The sequence below is a fragment of the Solenopsis invicta genome, chromosome 12 (assembly GCF_016802725.1).
Source record: "Solenopsis invicta isolate M01_SB chromosome 12, UNIL_Sinv_3.0, whole genome shotgun sequence".
Taxonomy (NCBI): Eukaryota; Metazoa; Arthropoda; class Insecta; order Hymenoptera; family Formicidae; genus Solenopsis; species Solenopsis invicta.
In genome coordinates, this window is record NC_052675.1 from 13,193,119 (window position 1) to 13,208,595 (window position 15,477).

The 15,477-nt window shown below is 28.7% G+C and overlaps 2 protein-coding genes and 1 long non-coding RNA gene across 5 annotated transcripts; 1 reads left to right on the forward strand and 2 right to left on the reverse strand.

Annotated features, from left to right (window-relative positions):
• On the forward strand, window positions 1-3,066 carry LOC105198195. Its single transcript, XM_011164846.3, has 4 exons — window positions 1-152; window positions 941-1,038; window positions 1,247-1,648; window positions 2,268-3,066. The coding sequence occupies exons 1-4, from the start codon at window positions 141-143 to the stop codon at window positions 2,476-2,478; spliced, it is 723 nt and encodes a 240-aa protein (XP_011163148.1). The 5' UTR covers window positions 1-140; the 3' UTR covers window positions 2,479-3,066.
• Window positions 3,067-6,460: 3,394 nt separating this feature from the next.
• On the reverse strand, window positions 6,461-10,391 carry LOC120359280. The gene is made up of 4 exons (XR_005576087.1): window positions 9,787-10,391; window positions 9,082-9,303; window positions 8,776-8,931; window positions 6,461-7,653 (listed from the first exon to the last, which is right to left on the reverse strand). It is a non-coding gene; the product is annotated as an uncharacterized LOC120359280 (long non-coding RNA).
• A 148-nt stretch (window positions 10,392-10,539) lies between these two features.
• Window positions 10,540-15,437, reverse strand: LOC120359281 (neuronal acetylcholine receptor subunit alpha-9-like). 3 transcript variants are annotated; one of them, XM_039456225.1, is made up of 8 exons: window positions 14,560-15,437; window positions 14,126-14,310; window positions 13,831-13,875; window positions 13,438-13,547; window positions 13,044-13,254; window positions 11,624-11,801; window positions 11,399-11,551; window positions 10,540-10,949 (listed from the first exon to the last, which is right to left on the reverse strand). In XM_039456225.1, the coding sequence occupies exons 2-8, from the start codon at window positions 14,270-14,272 to the stop codon at window positions 10,612-10,614; spliced, it is 1,182 nt and encodes a 393-aa protein (XP_039312159.1). In that variant the 5' UTR covers window positions 14,273-14,310; window positions 14,560-15,437; the 3' UTR covers window positions 10,540-10,611. The 3 variants fall into 3 exon arrangements, with proteins under 3 accessions (XP_039312159.1, XP_039312157.1, XP_039312158.1); XM_039456223.1 differs by lacking the exon at window positions 14,560-15,437 and having other exon boundaries at window positions 14,126-14,422; XM_039456224.1 differs by lacking the exons at window positions 13,831-13,875; window positions 14,560-15,437 and having other exon boundaries at window positions 14,126-14,422.
• Between the last annotated feature and the right edge of the window lie 40 nt (window positions 15,438-15,477).

Sequence of the window (15,477 nt, forward strand, 5' to 3'; positions counted from 1 at the left end):
ACTCGCGTGCTGAAGTTAAGGCGGAGGTCGGGCCCATGGGCGGGCCCCGCCGCTCCCAAAGGGGACCTATATAAGTAGACTCGCTCGGTGTACAAAGCGATCCTATAACACAATCACCTCTGCCTCATCACCAACCAGACATGCGTCCTCCCGTGAGTATCATTATTCCTTTTTCTTTTCTATCACCTGTTTCATTCATTCGTAAGCGTTGACATAACAAGAATTATTTTATTCTCGGGGCTAAATTCAATTCTGATAATTGGGACACGTAAAAATATTTTATATTTTAGTGCAGTACTACAATGTTCATTAATTTGTGTAAAAGATTGGAATTTATAACAGTGAAAAATGTGTTTAATCAGTTTATAAATCGAATTGTCTTTATGGGGATGTGTAACGAGTGATGTGCAACGAGCATTAATTAACGTGGAACAGAAGACAATTTTTTGGATTAAATTTTTATAAAAGTGAAAAAATTGAATTTTTTTGGAATGAATTTTTATAAAAGTGAAAAATTTTTATCTCGTAAATTTGATTCTACAAGGATTATATTAATTTTAGTGAAAGAACGAATGTCTGAGTGTCTTGTATAAAATATGCGTGACATTATTATTATAAATTTTATTTTAAACCTTTTACAGACAGAAAAGTTACGATCATGCTTTTATGACAGCGAGTTCTAGGAGTTACGTTTTAGTGGTTAGCGGTTAGATTGTCATTGTAATCAGCAGCGTTTGCATTCTTTTCTGAGAAGAAACGAGTATCAACGAATGCTAAATTTTACGTAGCCGTTTATTGATTAGAAAAAAAAATCGCAGGAAATTACGATAATAGCATCGTCTTCGTGCTATCGCGCCACCGACTTTCCTCGAATGCGCGTATGATCGAGGCCATTGGAAAGTGTTCCGAGTATCGTTTTTATATAAATTTGTGTCACCAGGTGCTGTTTCTCTTGTTTTGTCTCGGCCTTGCGGTCGCCCAGCACAATCAACCGTATCATGTAACTACGCCGGTACCTATCTTAAAACAGATAAACAAGTGAGTGTTAGATTGCGTAACACAAATGAAAGCGAAAACGCAACGAGCACGCAATGAATTTCTTTTCTGCGTGAAAGTTATTCTATCGTATCTTCTTTCTAAATCTTTCGAATTTATTATTTTATTTTTTACAATTCTGACAATTGCATGCGTGCGCGTGTGCACGGAGTAGATTGACAATTTTTCGATTGACATCAATTTTCGACAGGCACAACGAGGATGGTAGCTACAGTTACGGTTTCGAGGCGGCGGACGGCTCGTACAAGATAGAATCCAAGTATCCGAACGGCGAGGTATACGGCAAGTACGGCTTCGTAGATGACTCCGGGACTGTACGCGAGGTCGAGTACGGCGCGACCAGGCGCGGCTTCGAGCCGGTCGGTGCTGGGATAAACGTCCCTCCGCCAACCTTGACCGGTAACAGCATCGCCGGTAACGCGAACGAGCCCGAAGACGACGGGCAGTACCGCGAGGATCCGAACATCTATCACACCGATCCGCGCTTCACCAACGGAGAACGTTATTACGATTTGTCACCTAAATACAGACAACCATCACTCGCCTACAATCCGCCGCAACAGGTTGCACCGACTGCTAGCGAGCAACCAAGGTGGGTCGGAATGAACTTTAGTTCTTTAGATATAAGTCTCAAACATATCCGCCTTTATTTCAAATCCTTCAACAAACTTTAAATCGATTTCTAATCATCAATATCATGTAGCAAATCACGAATATAACTGTTATCTAACATAGATGTAAAAACACTGCATTTATATGTTATGTAGCGATTATATCAGTATTTGCTAGGAGCATTTACAATATGTTATGTAGAGATCAGTATTTTTTAGGCGCAATCAAGACACACAAATTTAAATGTCAGTTTTAAATTAATTAATTATATATTACAATAATAATAAATTATTTCTATTGGGAAATTGAGGATTACGCGAACTCCACATTAAGGTTATCAATTTTGCTCGACGGATTATGATCAAAATATATCAATTTTCACTTGACCAAATCAGTTAAAATTTACGCGGGAAAATCGGCTCGATCGCTCCGCGAAGAACGCAAAGAGATAACGATCGGGTTAAATGTCAAGTGAATCACTCGAGAATACGAAGATCGTGACTTGCTCAACTTGGCGGGAAAACTTGGTCGTACCTCCGCGCTTCAATGGCAATGGGAAAGGCGTCGCCGTTAATCTAATCTTTTTTTTTGTTTTTCAGATATAAGCCTGTCAGTAGTCTCCAACCAATAGTGGTAAGCCCGAGGTTCCAGTCGGAATATAGGCCGCGATATCGATCGCGATCATATCAAGGTCAACAGCTACGATCTGAGTACCCTTCGCCCGCGATTCCGGCCGGTCCCCAACAAGGACTGGTTGCGACCAACATCGATAATGCCGGATTAGCATCTTACACGGTTAATTATAAATAAACGATAAAGAAGAAGGAAAAAAGAGAAAAGGAGTCGAGCAACCGTATATATTGTGCATGTATATATACTTCATAAATATTCTAAAATCCATTGTTTTGAATGTTTATTTAATCATTGGATTATCGCATGTAAAACTTTTGGCATTGCCGTCGGAATAACGCACTGATTTTGAAGTAATTTAATGGTTTAAATTGTATCAACATATAGGCACTTATGATTAGTTTAAATATATTTTAAGTTGTATTTTTTTTCTCTTGTTTCTCGCTTTTTTTTTTTAATGAGACAGTATTTTTTATCTCTTGTTCACCAACGTTTTCTCTTCCGCTTTAAAAAATCTTCTTTCACTATATTTCATGATTGTATGATTTACTTATTCTTAATCTCAACTTTCACATATTTCTCCACTATCTTCATTTCGCATTGAAGTGTATTAATAATTTACCTTTGGCTGGAGGTGACTAAATCACTCTGTAAATCAATGAGCAAGTTGTAAGAGATATATTTTTTAAATTAATTAGATATAGTTACAATTATTACAAGAAAAATGTAACTGGGTACAAATAGATACTCATATTTTTATAAAAATAACTAAATTCATTTATTTTTAATATAAATATGTATACACATTTTATATATAATAGATACTTTAATATATAAAATTACTTAAACTGCACCACTCTCATATAAAGATTCATAACTCAGAAATTATAAATAATACTTTTAAGTTTCTTACATCATAATAAAATACAATACTTTCTCTCTCTTTAATATATAATTTTTTCATAATTTTTTACATAATTATTGGTGCAATTTAGAAAATTACAGTATTTCGTAAAATTTTATTTATCTAGTCTATAAACAATGGTAAAAAAAATTTAATCCTATTAACTCTCCGTGGTATAATGTGTTTTTGCTGTTTTCCTAGACCAATTGGGTTATTAAATTGATACTACATAGTCCTTTTGAAAGAAACTTTGAGCTCTATAAACGTAATATACTGTTCCAACATTACAGTACAAAATATGATTTTACAATTGCTTGTCCCAATTTTTTATTTTCTTATGTGTGTTCAAATTTGAAGCAAAATAATTCAAAACTGAAAATTTGCATAAGTTTTTAAATCTCCGATTACACCAAGAAGGATTAATCTAGTGATTCTAACAGTGATCATTATAAATGATTAAAATTTAAGTTATTTATCTTACCTTTTCTATAATTCAGTTACAAAATATTTTAAAAGATATCTACACTATCACGATTTTTCTATATACATAAAGTTTCTATTGTGCCTAACATCTCGAGTGTTATAAAGCATATAGCAAATAGCAATAGTTAATAGTTTTCAAATAGTAACATAAAAAGTATACAATTACAATGGTTGAATTTTTATGTAAAGTGGTGCGATTTAAAAGCTAATGTAAATTTGACTTTTGACACTATTGTATACACAATAACTGATAATTATTCTATCATCTCTTATGGGCGGGTAAAGCGTTAAATCTAAATGGAAAATTCTTTATCATTTCCCAGTTTTTCAAAAATTAGTGAAAAATTAATTAATAAAGATCCTTGAATCAGTATACATCTGTGCGATTCAAGGAGAGCAGGAAATGCGACGATTGTGGTTGTTGCGCTTACAGGGAGACAATGGGAGGCGCATCACACGACAACCAATATTAATATATAATAACGCTGTTTCTTGTTACTTTAATATTTTCATATGATTAAATTTATATTTTCAGCTCTTTATATATCAAAATTTCCAAGCTAAGCGATATCAATTCGACTGTATAACATTTTTGGAGTCATATTCAAATCTATTTCTATTTATTCCAACTATTCTGTTCATTCTTGGTGTAATTTTGTCATCTGTATTTATGTAAAATATAATACGTTGAAATGTCTCAATGAAATTTGTTTTTCAGCTATAATTGTCACAGATAAATTCAAAAAGATTTATTAGATGTAATGTTTACATGTATAAAGTATTTTAGTATACATTAAATAATATCTCTAATATTTATATATACGTATTTATAATACATATTATACCATTTGCGTGAAATCTGCAATTTTTTTAGAAATTGTTCTACAAAAAAATGCCGCCATTCATCCTTGTCGTTCCGAGGCAATAAGCCTATGTTAGTCTTACAATTAGATAATAAACCGGTCCTGGATGAAACTCTCTTGACTCTTAAATTCCAGACAAAAGAATTACGATTGTTTTAAGAGGGTTCCAGTGACCAAGTTTGGCAGTCATTTCCCAAGAAAAAAATTTCCAAGAAATAAAGTAAATGATTCAATTTGTGACAATTACGTCTCTTATTTTCAATAAGAAACTAGCTTTTTCTTCGCGAAAAGTCAGATGTTTGATAACCTTATTTCAATTTGACAGATCATAATTTTAATAAATACTAGCTTATATTCTAGATGTTTATATTAGAAAAATTTAATTCAACATTGGTATCAGTCTAAAAGTATTATAGAGTAAATTACTGTTTAAACTAATGCACATATAATTGTTAATAAGACATTATAATTATTATGTTAAAACGAAAGTTATTTACTAAGAGCTAATTTTGAGCAATAAGTATGAGTTTATTAATATCAAATAATTCTAAGCTAATTTTCAATAATTGAAAAAAAATTATACCTAATCTAAAGCTTGTATATTTAGAAAAAAATTATAATCTAAACTTAAATCTTGAACATTTGAAAAAGCAAATTATAATTTAAAACTAATTTTAAAAAATAACTAATTTTGAATTTTAAATATTACAATGATCATATATTATTATCTAAACTTATTAGTCTAATGTCTTTGTTAATAATTTTACTGATAATTATAAATATCTATTAAATAAATCTGATAAATGTAAACCCTTATTTAACAGGCAACGCCCCCAATGTATGATCTTAAAAAGGTTACTGTTCCAATCGTTTTGTTTTTTGCAGAAAAGGATACGATTCTTAGAACAGAGGTAATAACACTTCTAATCTTAGATTTCAATTGCATAATTTTTACGCATAAATAAAAGCAAAAAGATTTATATACAAATACGATGAAATGATGATCATGAAACTGTTGACAATATAAAAAACTTCAATGTAACATAAAATGTAAAAAAAAATTAATTTTATATTAAGGTGATTTATTTTCTACTTTTTATATATTAAATAATCTTGTTGTTGAATTTTATATCTTAAAATTGTTCTTTCTTTATATCTTTTCTATAATATTTTTAGAATGTGATTGAACTCAACAAACGCTTACCGAACATTCTTCTAATGGAAAAAGTTACGTGTGAACACTTCAGCCACATTGATTTCATATGGGCAATCAACGCTAAAAGTCGTTTATACGATCGTATATTAGGACTAATGCAAATGTTTGACTAAGAAAATTGTATCAATTTAATAAATCTAATAAATGTAAATCCTTATTTAACTCTATGTTGTGCAGGTACAATTTTTTTCTATTAATAGAAAAAAAATTGTACCTGCACAACATAAAGTTAGGTAAAGAATTACATTTATTAGATTTATTTAATTGATACATTTTTCTTTGTAAAACGTCTGCATTAGTCCTAATATACGATCGTATAAAAGACTTTTAACGTCGATTGCCCATATGAAATCAATGTGGCTGAAGTGTTCATACGGAACTTTCTCCATTAGAAGAACGTTCGGTAAGCGTTTGTTGAGTTCATACACATTCTGAAAATATGAAAGAAAAGATATAAAGAAAGAACAATTTTTAAATCTAAGATTTATGAATAAGATTATTTAATATATAAAAAGTAGAAAATAAATTATCTTAATATAAAATTAATTTTTCTTTTACATTTTGTTTTAAATTGAAGATTTTTTATATTAACAACAGTTTCATGATCATCATTTCATCATATTTGTATATAAATTTCTTTGCTTTTATTTATGCGTAAAAATTATGTAATTGAAATCTAAAATTAGAAGTGTTATTACCTCTGTTCTAAGAATCGTATCCTTTTCTGCAAAAAGTAAAACGATTGGAGCAGTAACCTTTTTAAGATCATACGTTGGGGGCATTACCTGTTTATACCGCTTATAATTTTCATTTGTTTCATAATCATAATTTAAAAAATCCTCTGCAACAATCGATGTCTATCGTAAATCAACAAATACTTATCCCAATATGTACGCATGCATATAATTTACTGATTTTACTGATAATTATAAAGAACTTCCCTCATTTTAAGTCGTTTGCATTTAGTCTATCATATAAAATTTTATAGATAATGATGGTAAACGTTTAAAAAAAATAGATATAGATCTTCGAAGCTCCGCCGAAAGTAAATTATCTAGGCTTATATGATTTATTGCAGTAATATTCTTTAATAGCATCTTTTTCTTTACTATTATGTTCTGCTATAATGTAGACATGATATCGCGTTTTATTAACACATCTGGATTGTATTCAAGTTTTTAAAAGTATTGGATTAACAATATCGATATCATAATTAACGAGATTATCAGTTTCTATATCACGACTGAGTTCTATTCTGTATTGTTCATTCTAGATTACATGCTCACAAAAAGACTTAGCCTGTATTAATTTGATATCAAAATCTATAAAATATTGATCGTTCTCCACCAATATTAAAACTATTTAACATTTTTGTACCGCCATTATCACAAAAAAATGCTTCGGATGCAAAAAAAATCTTTAGGAGAAGATAAAATATAAAAGTAAAAATTCAACGAGTCATGTTCAACTGTATAATAAAAAATCTTTAGATAATTAAAGGCGTAAAAACATCATATAAGCGATTACAAAACAAAGACATCCAGGATGAACAGTACAGAACTACTTTCGGCTACAATTGATTGATAATCTAAAATTGTTTTTTTTTTTATATTATTATTATGTATAAAATTATATGTATATGATTGATGACTGGACGCGGATGGCCCAAAAGCCTGTTCTTTATGTATTTTTCTCAACAATATCTTATCTTAAACAACAACACAGGCGCGCGCCAGAAATGTTTCATTCGTTTAACATTATATACAAATGAGAATATTGCTATATGCAAAGTGTAATACTCACTTGTACGAACACTTTGATAATAAATGATCAAATTGTTGTACAGAAGTATCAGTTTGAAAGTTAAAATACAAATGTGGCAGGCTTGTCTGTAACAGAAATAATTTATATAAATTAAAAATCAGAATATAACTAATTAAAAAGACGGAATTGAAAGTGAACGTAGTCATCATAATAAATTTATATAAGGATGAGTGGGATAAATTAAACTGTGTTCCAAATATAAGATCTTTTTAATTTAAATGAATATGATTAACCAGATTTGACATTTGTATTGTAAAGTCCTTACAAGACACTAAACACGCGATAGTAGTTTGACAGTTTGTCATAACGTTAATAAAATAGATGCAAATGTGTATTTTCAGCCATCGTGTAAAATTAAAAAAAAATAAAAATCTTTGTAAATTATTATGTAGAAATCTTTGTAAATTATTATGTAGAAAGTGTTAAAATTTTAAGAGGTAAAGAATTTAAGATAATTAAAGAGTACAGAATTAAAAAATATCAAGCGTTTTGTGATAACTTTTGAGATTTAATGTAAAATGTGTTCTAAAATTGGAAAGAACTCGCGTGGATTAAATCGGATCTCTTCATCAAAAGTGCAACCTAATCAAAGCGCTAGTGAGATCAAATCTACAAACCAGATCAAGTCCGAGAAATTTTAAATCAATAAATATTATGAATCATAAAACTCGTAATAAGTGAATTATATTAATTTCAACTCTATAATTATATCAATTTTCTATAAACTGCCAGCAATTTTTTCTGGATAAAATTTTTATTTTTAACTGAATTTATTCATTTTCACTTATTATTAAAAAAAAATACATTAAAATTTTAAAATTTTATTTAAAAATCGACGAAAATAAGGATATTCGATTTGTAACAGGGGATGAATTAATTTGGAACCACTGCTTCCAAATCGGACTGGAATAGCGTTTTTATATTTTCCATTATAATTCAACACAGGTAAGAGAAATATCACTATGATCTAATGCAAAAATAAAGAGAGTTTAAATCTTGCAAACGATACTTTTAGTTTTACGATCGAACTTAATCTTGCCTTATTGAAAGCAAAAACTGAAAGTAGATCCAATATATCCCACTCTTTACAATTACAGAATGTTAAAAGATTCAAATAATATAGAAAAAGATATTTTAATTACTTTATATAAATTTTATTACATTGTATGTTATGTCATATTACTTACAGTATTAAGTTGTGCTGGATCCGCACCGGCAAGTAGGAACAATATAGTGACTCAAATAATATGAGTTATATTATTTTTACATAATGTCCTGGCTAACGTAACAGTCGTCAATGATTGTGGGAGAAAATCGTATATTTCATGCTTTTCTAAAATTTCCTGAAGCGTATAAAACAAACATTAAAGCGTTAGTTTATATACTAACAATATTGTTAGCATTTATAATAATAAAAACAATAATTGTTTAATCTTCAATTGCATTTTAAACATTACTGCTTGCATTAAACAATCGCCAATTTTAGATTTTACCTTTACTGTCGGCCAAGCCTCAGCAATTGCGTATATTTCTATCCAAAAAACAACTGGAGAAAGACAAATAGCTATTTTTACTTTTATATTGTATTCCGGTTTTGTTGATAGAAAAGCGGATAATGAAGTAGTTCCCATTGAGTGGCCGATATACTATAAATCTTTTTGGTCTGTATATTTCAAGATATAATAGATCATAGCTGGCAGATCTTTTGTCCCAACCTCATGAAAATTAGAAAATATAAAAAATCAAGATATTTTGCATAGAAATATTTCCTTACTTTCTCCTTCTCTTTGACAAATACAGGCAATCAATTTATAATACGAAAAGAAATATAAAATAAAGGAATGTATAATCTTGCTACAAAAATAAAAGTTGTAGGTGAATACTATCCAAAGGTACGTGTTTATAAAACGTATACTTTTTCTTCATTTTTTTATGCCTTTAATGTATTTTTTTAAATTTGTGATTTTATTCGTATTATTAGATTCTATTTGCTGTAAGTAACAATAACTTTTATCATTTTTTTTAGTACAAAAGTATAACATTTATTTTACGCAGTATTTAAATCTTTTCGAAAGAAAAAAATGTTCAAACATGACCTAATGTCTTTTCAAAATAATTTTTAATGTAAAGCTTTAAAGAGTTGAGTACCTGTACTGCCAGAATTTGCGAGAGGATGGTTATAATTTGAAAATACATACCAGTTATATCTAGAGACCTTATAATAAGAGTCGCGCCATCAGGCGATCTTGGCAAAATCCAATGAGCGAAAAGTATATATATCCTTATCTCATTCTTTCTTTAATCTAGGTTAAAAATGATCAGGTTACGATGAATAACAGATATAAATAAACTATCAGATATAGCGACAGACTGGTGAAAAGAAGCATAGGCCGTGTTTTTATAGCTAGTTTTTGACGCACGCGCATGCGCTCATACACACACAAACACGCACGTACATGGAATAGGATGAATTCGGAGGGTAGAAAAGTAGGCCACTATGATACCCATACCTAATCCCGACATTTCGACGACGATTTCTCTGCTTTCTCTTTTTCTTCTACGATATAATTATAATTTCGATTACATTCGGCATGCTATAATATTAGCAATATGTTTCACATTTTTCTAAAAAAATTAAAAATTACGCATTTTTAATTTAAATCTAAAAAGTTGCTATATTTCGCGACAATTTAACTTTACTTTTTTATTGCAAAATCTTTCCTTGTATAAAAAATTAGGAGTGTCCTACAAAGTGCTGTGTAATTATAATTTTATTTTGAGTTAAATGAGTTGTGCAAATTCAAAAGAAAGAGGAGACTTTTAGAAGATAACAAAGAAATAACCATTTTATTATCATTTTATTTTCTACTTTACGGAATTAAATGTTCATAATTATTTTAGTAATACGTAATGTTTATTCTTCGAAATATTAAATAATCTGAAAATAATATGCTGATATGCTTGAAATGTTTCTGTACAGATTAACGTGGTTGTAACATCGTTACTACGTATCAGTATCGGTATTATCCCACGGGTACTAAAACAATCAAAATAATGACATAAGTGATAGTCATGCAAAAAAAAAATAACCAGTCGATAATAACAGCAAAATGTTTCCAGGAAGGTTCCTTCATGCTCATTTCAGATTTTGGAACATCCGAGCTTCGTTCAGTTATTGTATCTGTTATCTTCGACTTGTCGTTGAAGATCAGGAAGCGTCCAACATTGTTGCTCAAAACAAATGTTGTAGTGAACAAAATCCAATTTGGTATCTCTGTATTCATACTTTTTAATTTGCGTATTAAGGCTGTCAGAAGTATTGCAAAGGTAGCCAACGTCAATGAATCACGATAAAATAACACTACAACAATGAACATAAAATTTGTAAATTTGTTAATGTATTTATTATATAAAATATATTATACAACTGAAACTATATTTTTTATGTAATTTTAATGACAATTATTTATTATTTATCACTTAATGTTGTAAAAATTTCTAAATATAATTTTAAGTCTAATTAAAATTGTACTATATAACTTATGCTTTTCTCAGTAAATTAAAAAATATTTTAAATTACTGTGATACTGTATTAATATAGACTAACTTTTAATTTACCAATATGATATTTTGCAATTAATAATAAAAGAGAATTAAAAAAAATATTCAGATTACAAGCTAATATTGTTAAATATAGTATAAAAAAAGCGTGTTAAAATTATAAATTAAGAAAATTAAGGAAATTATAAATTAATTCTTTAAATTAGTTATATTCTTTTTAATCAAATTCTTTAAGATTTTATTACTTACTTATGTTAGGGGAATTAGCGCCATTGTATGGCATCGTCCACTGCAGAACGTACATACAGAGCAAATGACAAATAAAATTTAAGCTCGCCACCGTCATTCGTTCAATCGAATTTAAGTCGAGGCAGAAAACTGTTAAAATGAGTAACATCAAAGCTGGAAATAAGTATTATAGATACTTATTATTACTTATTCCTTGCGCTTTTATTTTCGGGAGCAATTGCTCACCAATAGCCGGTATGATAATAAATGAGTGATGTTTTCCGTAATGACGCGTCAACAAGAAATTATAAGTGACCATTGGAAACTTGTCGTCCGGACAGCATTTATATTTTTTGGCTACTCTCGTCGAATTTATAAACTTAAAATCCCACGTGGTATCATCCATATAACGACTCATACTAATCTGTGAAAGAAAGTATTAATTATTTTATAATAAAATTATTTGTACCTAATATGAATAAATATGATTAAATATTCTAATTTTTTATATAATATAATATTCTTATATAAAATATACTAAATCTTTTGCACGCAAACAAAATAAAAATTACGCATTATAAAAAGTGTATTAAATATAAAATACACAGTTATAAAAATATTTCTCATTAATCCTAAATGCGCTAACACTTTGTGCAATACAATTTTTTAAATAATATTATTAAATTAATATTCACATGTAGAGAGAATGTATTCACGGAAGAGATGAATAACAATAAACATTGTAATGCAAATTATTTACTAAGCGGACTCGCCGACTACTCCAATTCAGAGAGCCCTCATTGCCTGTTTTTCAAATTAATTATTTAAAACTGTTTTACATTGTTCTGTAATTAATAATATTTATGAAATTACAAAAAAATAATAACATATAAATTTTTATTTATTTAAAATAAATATGTAATAACAAACAGTTCAAACAATTCCAATAAAATTATAATATCAAAAACCTGTAGTCCTTAAAATAGTTTTTTTACTCTACAAATTCAAAAATGACAGAATTCCTTGAAAATTTAAGTATAAATTAATAAGATAATATCATTATCTTATTAATTTGTACTTAATTATATATGCATTATCTGATAATGCATATACAAACTCGTGCAATTGAAAAGAGATTGACAATTTTAAAGCTGAGATAATATCAAAATCGGCTATTTTTATATATGTAATCATTACTAAGCATGCAAAAATGTCACATATTACAAACGTTTATCAGAGAGGTTATTTTCAAAACTGTTATTAATAAAAAATAGATTAAGGTCCTCGTTAGGAGAAGAACAATTGAACGCTCTTCTGATGCTTTTAATAGAAAGTGATTTAGTCTTTGTTTTTTGAAAATATTGTCGAAGGTTTTGTTTATAAGAAAGCAAGAAAAGTTGTCTTATAAGAAATGAAATATTGTTGAAACATTGAAACCGTGAGTTATTTATTTTATAAAAAATAAATATTTATTTGCAAAATGGATTTTTCAAGTGATTTAATTTATCTGTAGATATTAGTTATATCTAACTCAATTAAGGAAGACATTAAGTAGAGGGCCTCGTACTAGTGCCTACGGATCTCCTTAACCCTTATTCCGACCCTGCTGTAATAATAGAGTAGATAATTAAGGAATTAAGTGATTTTTAATTCAAAACGCACATACCCCATCTTTATATATCAGTAAATTGACTTCTTCCCCTATGTGCATCCATGAAATAAACGTAATGCTACATTCATGTTTATCATAGGGCCAATAGGTAAAATCATCATTACATTTGGAAATAAATTTTACTTTGGAGACAAATACAATTTCGCCTGAGTTGGTGACCAACCTCGTAAGAGGTAGCACATGTTCATCACTTAATATATCGGCGCTAAAAAAAATTGAAGAAATGGATCAAAGATTTAAAAGAGTAATGTGATAAAAGTTTTTCGTATAATGTATTATTCTTTATCTACATAAAAATAACAGATTTGGAAGGCTAATTTTAATAACACAATTTAAAACAAAGAAAATTGGATTAATTTTCATCAATTATTAGAAAAAGTCTATTTACAAACTAGTCATAATCAAATCGGGTGTCCAAATGTGCCAGTTATATATCTGAATATAAGTAATCTCGCTGTAATCGCTCGGTGTCCAAGTAAGATGCGGATCATTCCAAGTCTGTCAAATAAATATTACTCCAGTAAAAAATTGTTGATACATAATTATATATAATTATATAGTTATACATAATTGTTGATACATAATTATATATAATTATATAGTTATACATAATTATATATCAAATATGTATGTGCATATTAAAATGTATATAATTATATATAACTATATATTATAACTACACATAATTATAAAGAAAAATTTTTTACCGGGATGTTTTAATTCATTAAATACTTTACTATAATAGCAAAAATGGAGCATGACGAAAAAGTTATAGACTCACAAGTGTTATCGAGCTATGTACTACCAATGTAGCATTATGTTCTTCCTATAAACCAAATTATTTAATTTTTTTACAGGCATCGCAATTTTAAATAGCTATTAAATAAATATTAAAGAAAAAAAAGTTTTCTATAAAAATTCGCATCTTAACTGTAGTAAAGTTTTTGTTTCTTTGAGAAAAATAAATGCATTTTACCAAGAAATAAAACTAAAATTTACAAAACTTTATATAAATTTTATATTTCTAGAATGACACACATTTACGCACTTAGCTTGTTATAATTTTTCATACTTACAAAATCTATATGCTTCGGTATTAATGTCAAAGTGACATTGGTCGTTTTAGGATAATTCGGATGAACAGTAGAATCGTAGTCGCAAAGGAGATATTTCTTAAGGCGCACTGCAGGCGACAAATTGTCCAAATTCTTACATTTTTGCATTAATACATTTGAGTCCACATTTATGATCGAAAGAGCGTCTACGAAAACAAACATTTAATAAGATGTTTACACTAATAAATTTAATTCACCATTACTGAATTAAATAACTGTTTTCTTCATAAAAATAACTTTGTATTAAAATGATTTTTATGATAATATAATTTTAACATCAAAATCATTTTTAATTCACAGAAATATTGATAATGTAGCTACAATATTATTAAACTTGTTAAACATACATAATAGCGCAAATGTTCTACTTTAATTTACTCCATTGTCTTACGTACAAAATTGATTGACACAAAGATACAGAAAAATCCGAACATGTTTAGTATTCTCATTTTGATCGTTGTGAACCAACAACTCCGATTCGACTAATTCTGTTCTCTTATTAATACCAGACTAATTATCAAGCAAATATTATTGTGAAATTCTATACTGTTGATACGCTAGACGCCCCCTGGGTATAGATATCGATTTTAAAATAACAACTAATTTAATAAATTGTCTCGTTGATTAATAAAATGTTTTTTAAATTATCTGTGATAATTTATTGAAATTATATGCAGGATGTTCCATAACTGGTGGCACAACTAGGAAGGAGATTCGAAATGAAAATAATAAAACAAATTTCTTTTGTGTGATACATTAATCCGAAATATATGAGTTTGAAAATTGGTATATTTTGTCACAAAATATAAAAGGCTTTGTAAACTCGTTTTTTTTTTAGACAGGCACAAAAAACTGCAGCTAGTGCAAGCGAGTCGTCTGATAATAAAAAGAGCTGCGGAGTTTAATTTGATTCTAGGAAGTCCGAAATTAAACGAACCAGTCTTGTTAAACGTAATAATTCACTCTTTTATTGTTTAAAAATCTAATTTTCGGTTAACAGATAGTGAGAACTCGTGTCTGATATAATGTTTCGCATGATACAATTATTATTATGTGTGTAATCGAATAATACTTGCGCACAAAATCTAGCATTTGCCTGCACCGCGCGACATCAAATTATTTTTCCACGATTTTTAGGAAGAAAGCAAAGTTCTGATTCTCGATCCATCCGGTTTACATTGCGAATAAATAATTTCATTATTTGCTACTACACAAATTCTAAGTTATATTCCCGTGAGAACTTACAATTAGAGAAATTTTGACTCAATATTTATTTAATCTGTTGTGTTCGAGTGGAAGGTAAGGCATATACA

Coding starts and splice junctions, on each gene's coding strand:
- LOC105198195 (XM_011164846.3), top strand. Junction 1,039..1,246: donor ATCTTAAAACAGATAAACAA/GTGAGTGTTAGA, acceptor AATTTTCGACAG/GCACAACGAGGATGGTAGCT. Junction 1,649..2,267: donor ACTGCTAGCGAGCAACCAAG/GTGGGTCGGAAT, acceptor TTTGTTTTTCAG/ATATAAGCCTGTCAGTAGTC.
- LOC120359281 (XM_039456223.1), bottom strand. CDS start 14,326: ATGTTTGTTTTCGTAGACGCTCTTTCGATCATAAATGTGGACTCAAAT. Junction 13,876..14,125: donor TACCGAAGCATATAGATTTT/GTAAGTATGAAA, acceptor TTTGGTTTATAG/GAAGAACATAATGCTACATT. Junction 11,552..11,623: donor TATTATCATACCGGCTATTG/GTGAGCAATTGC, acceptor ACTTATTTCCAG/CTTTGATGTTACTCATTTTA.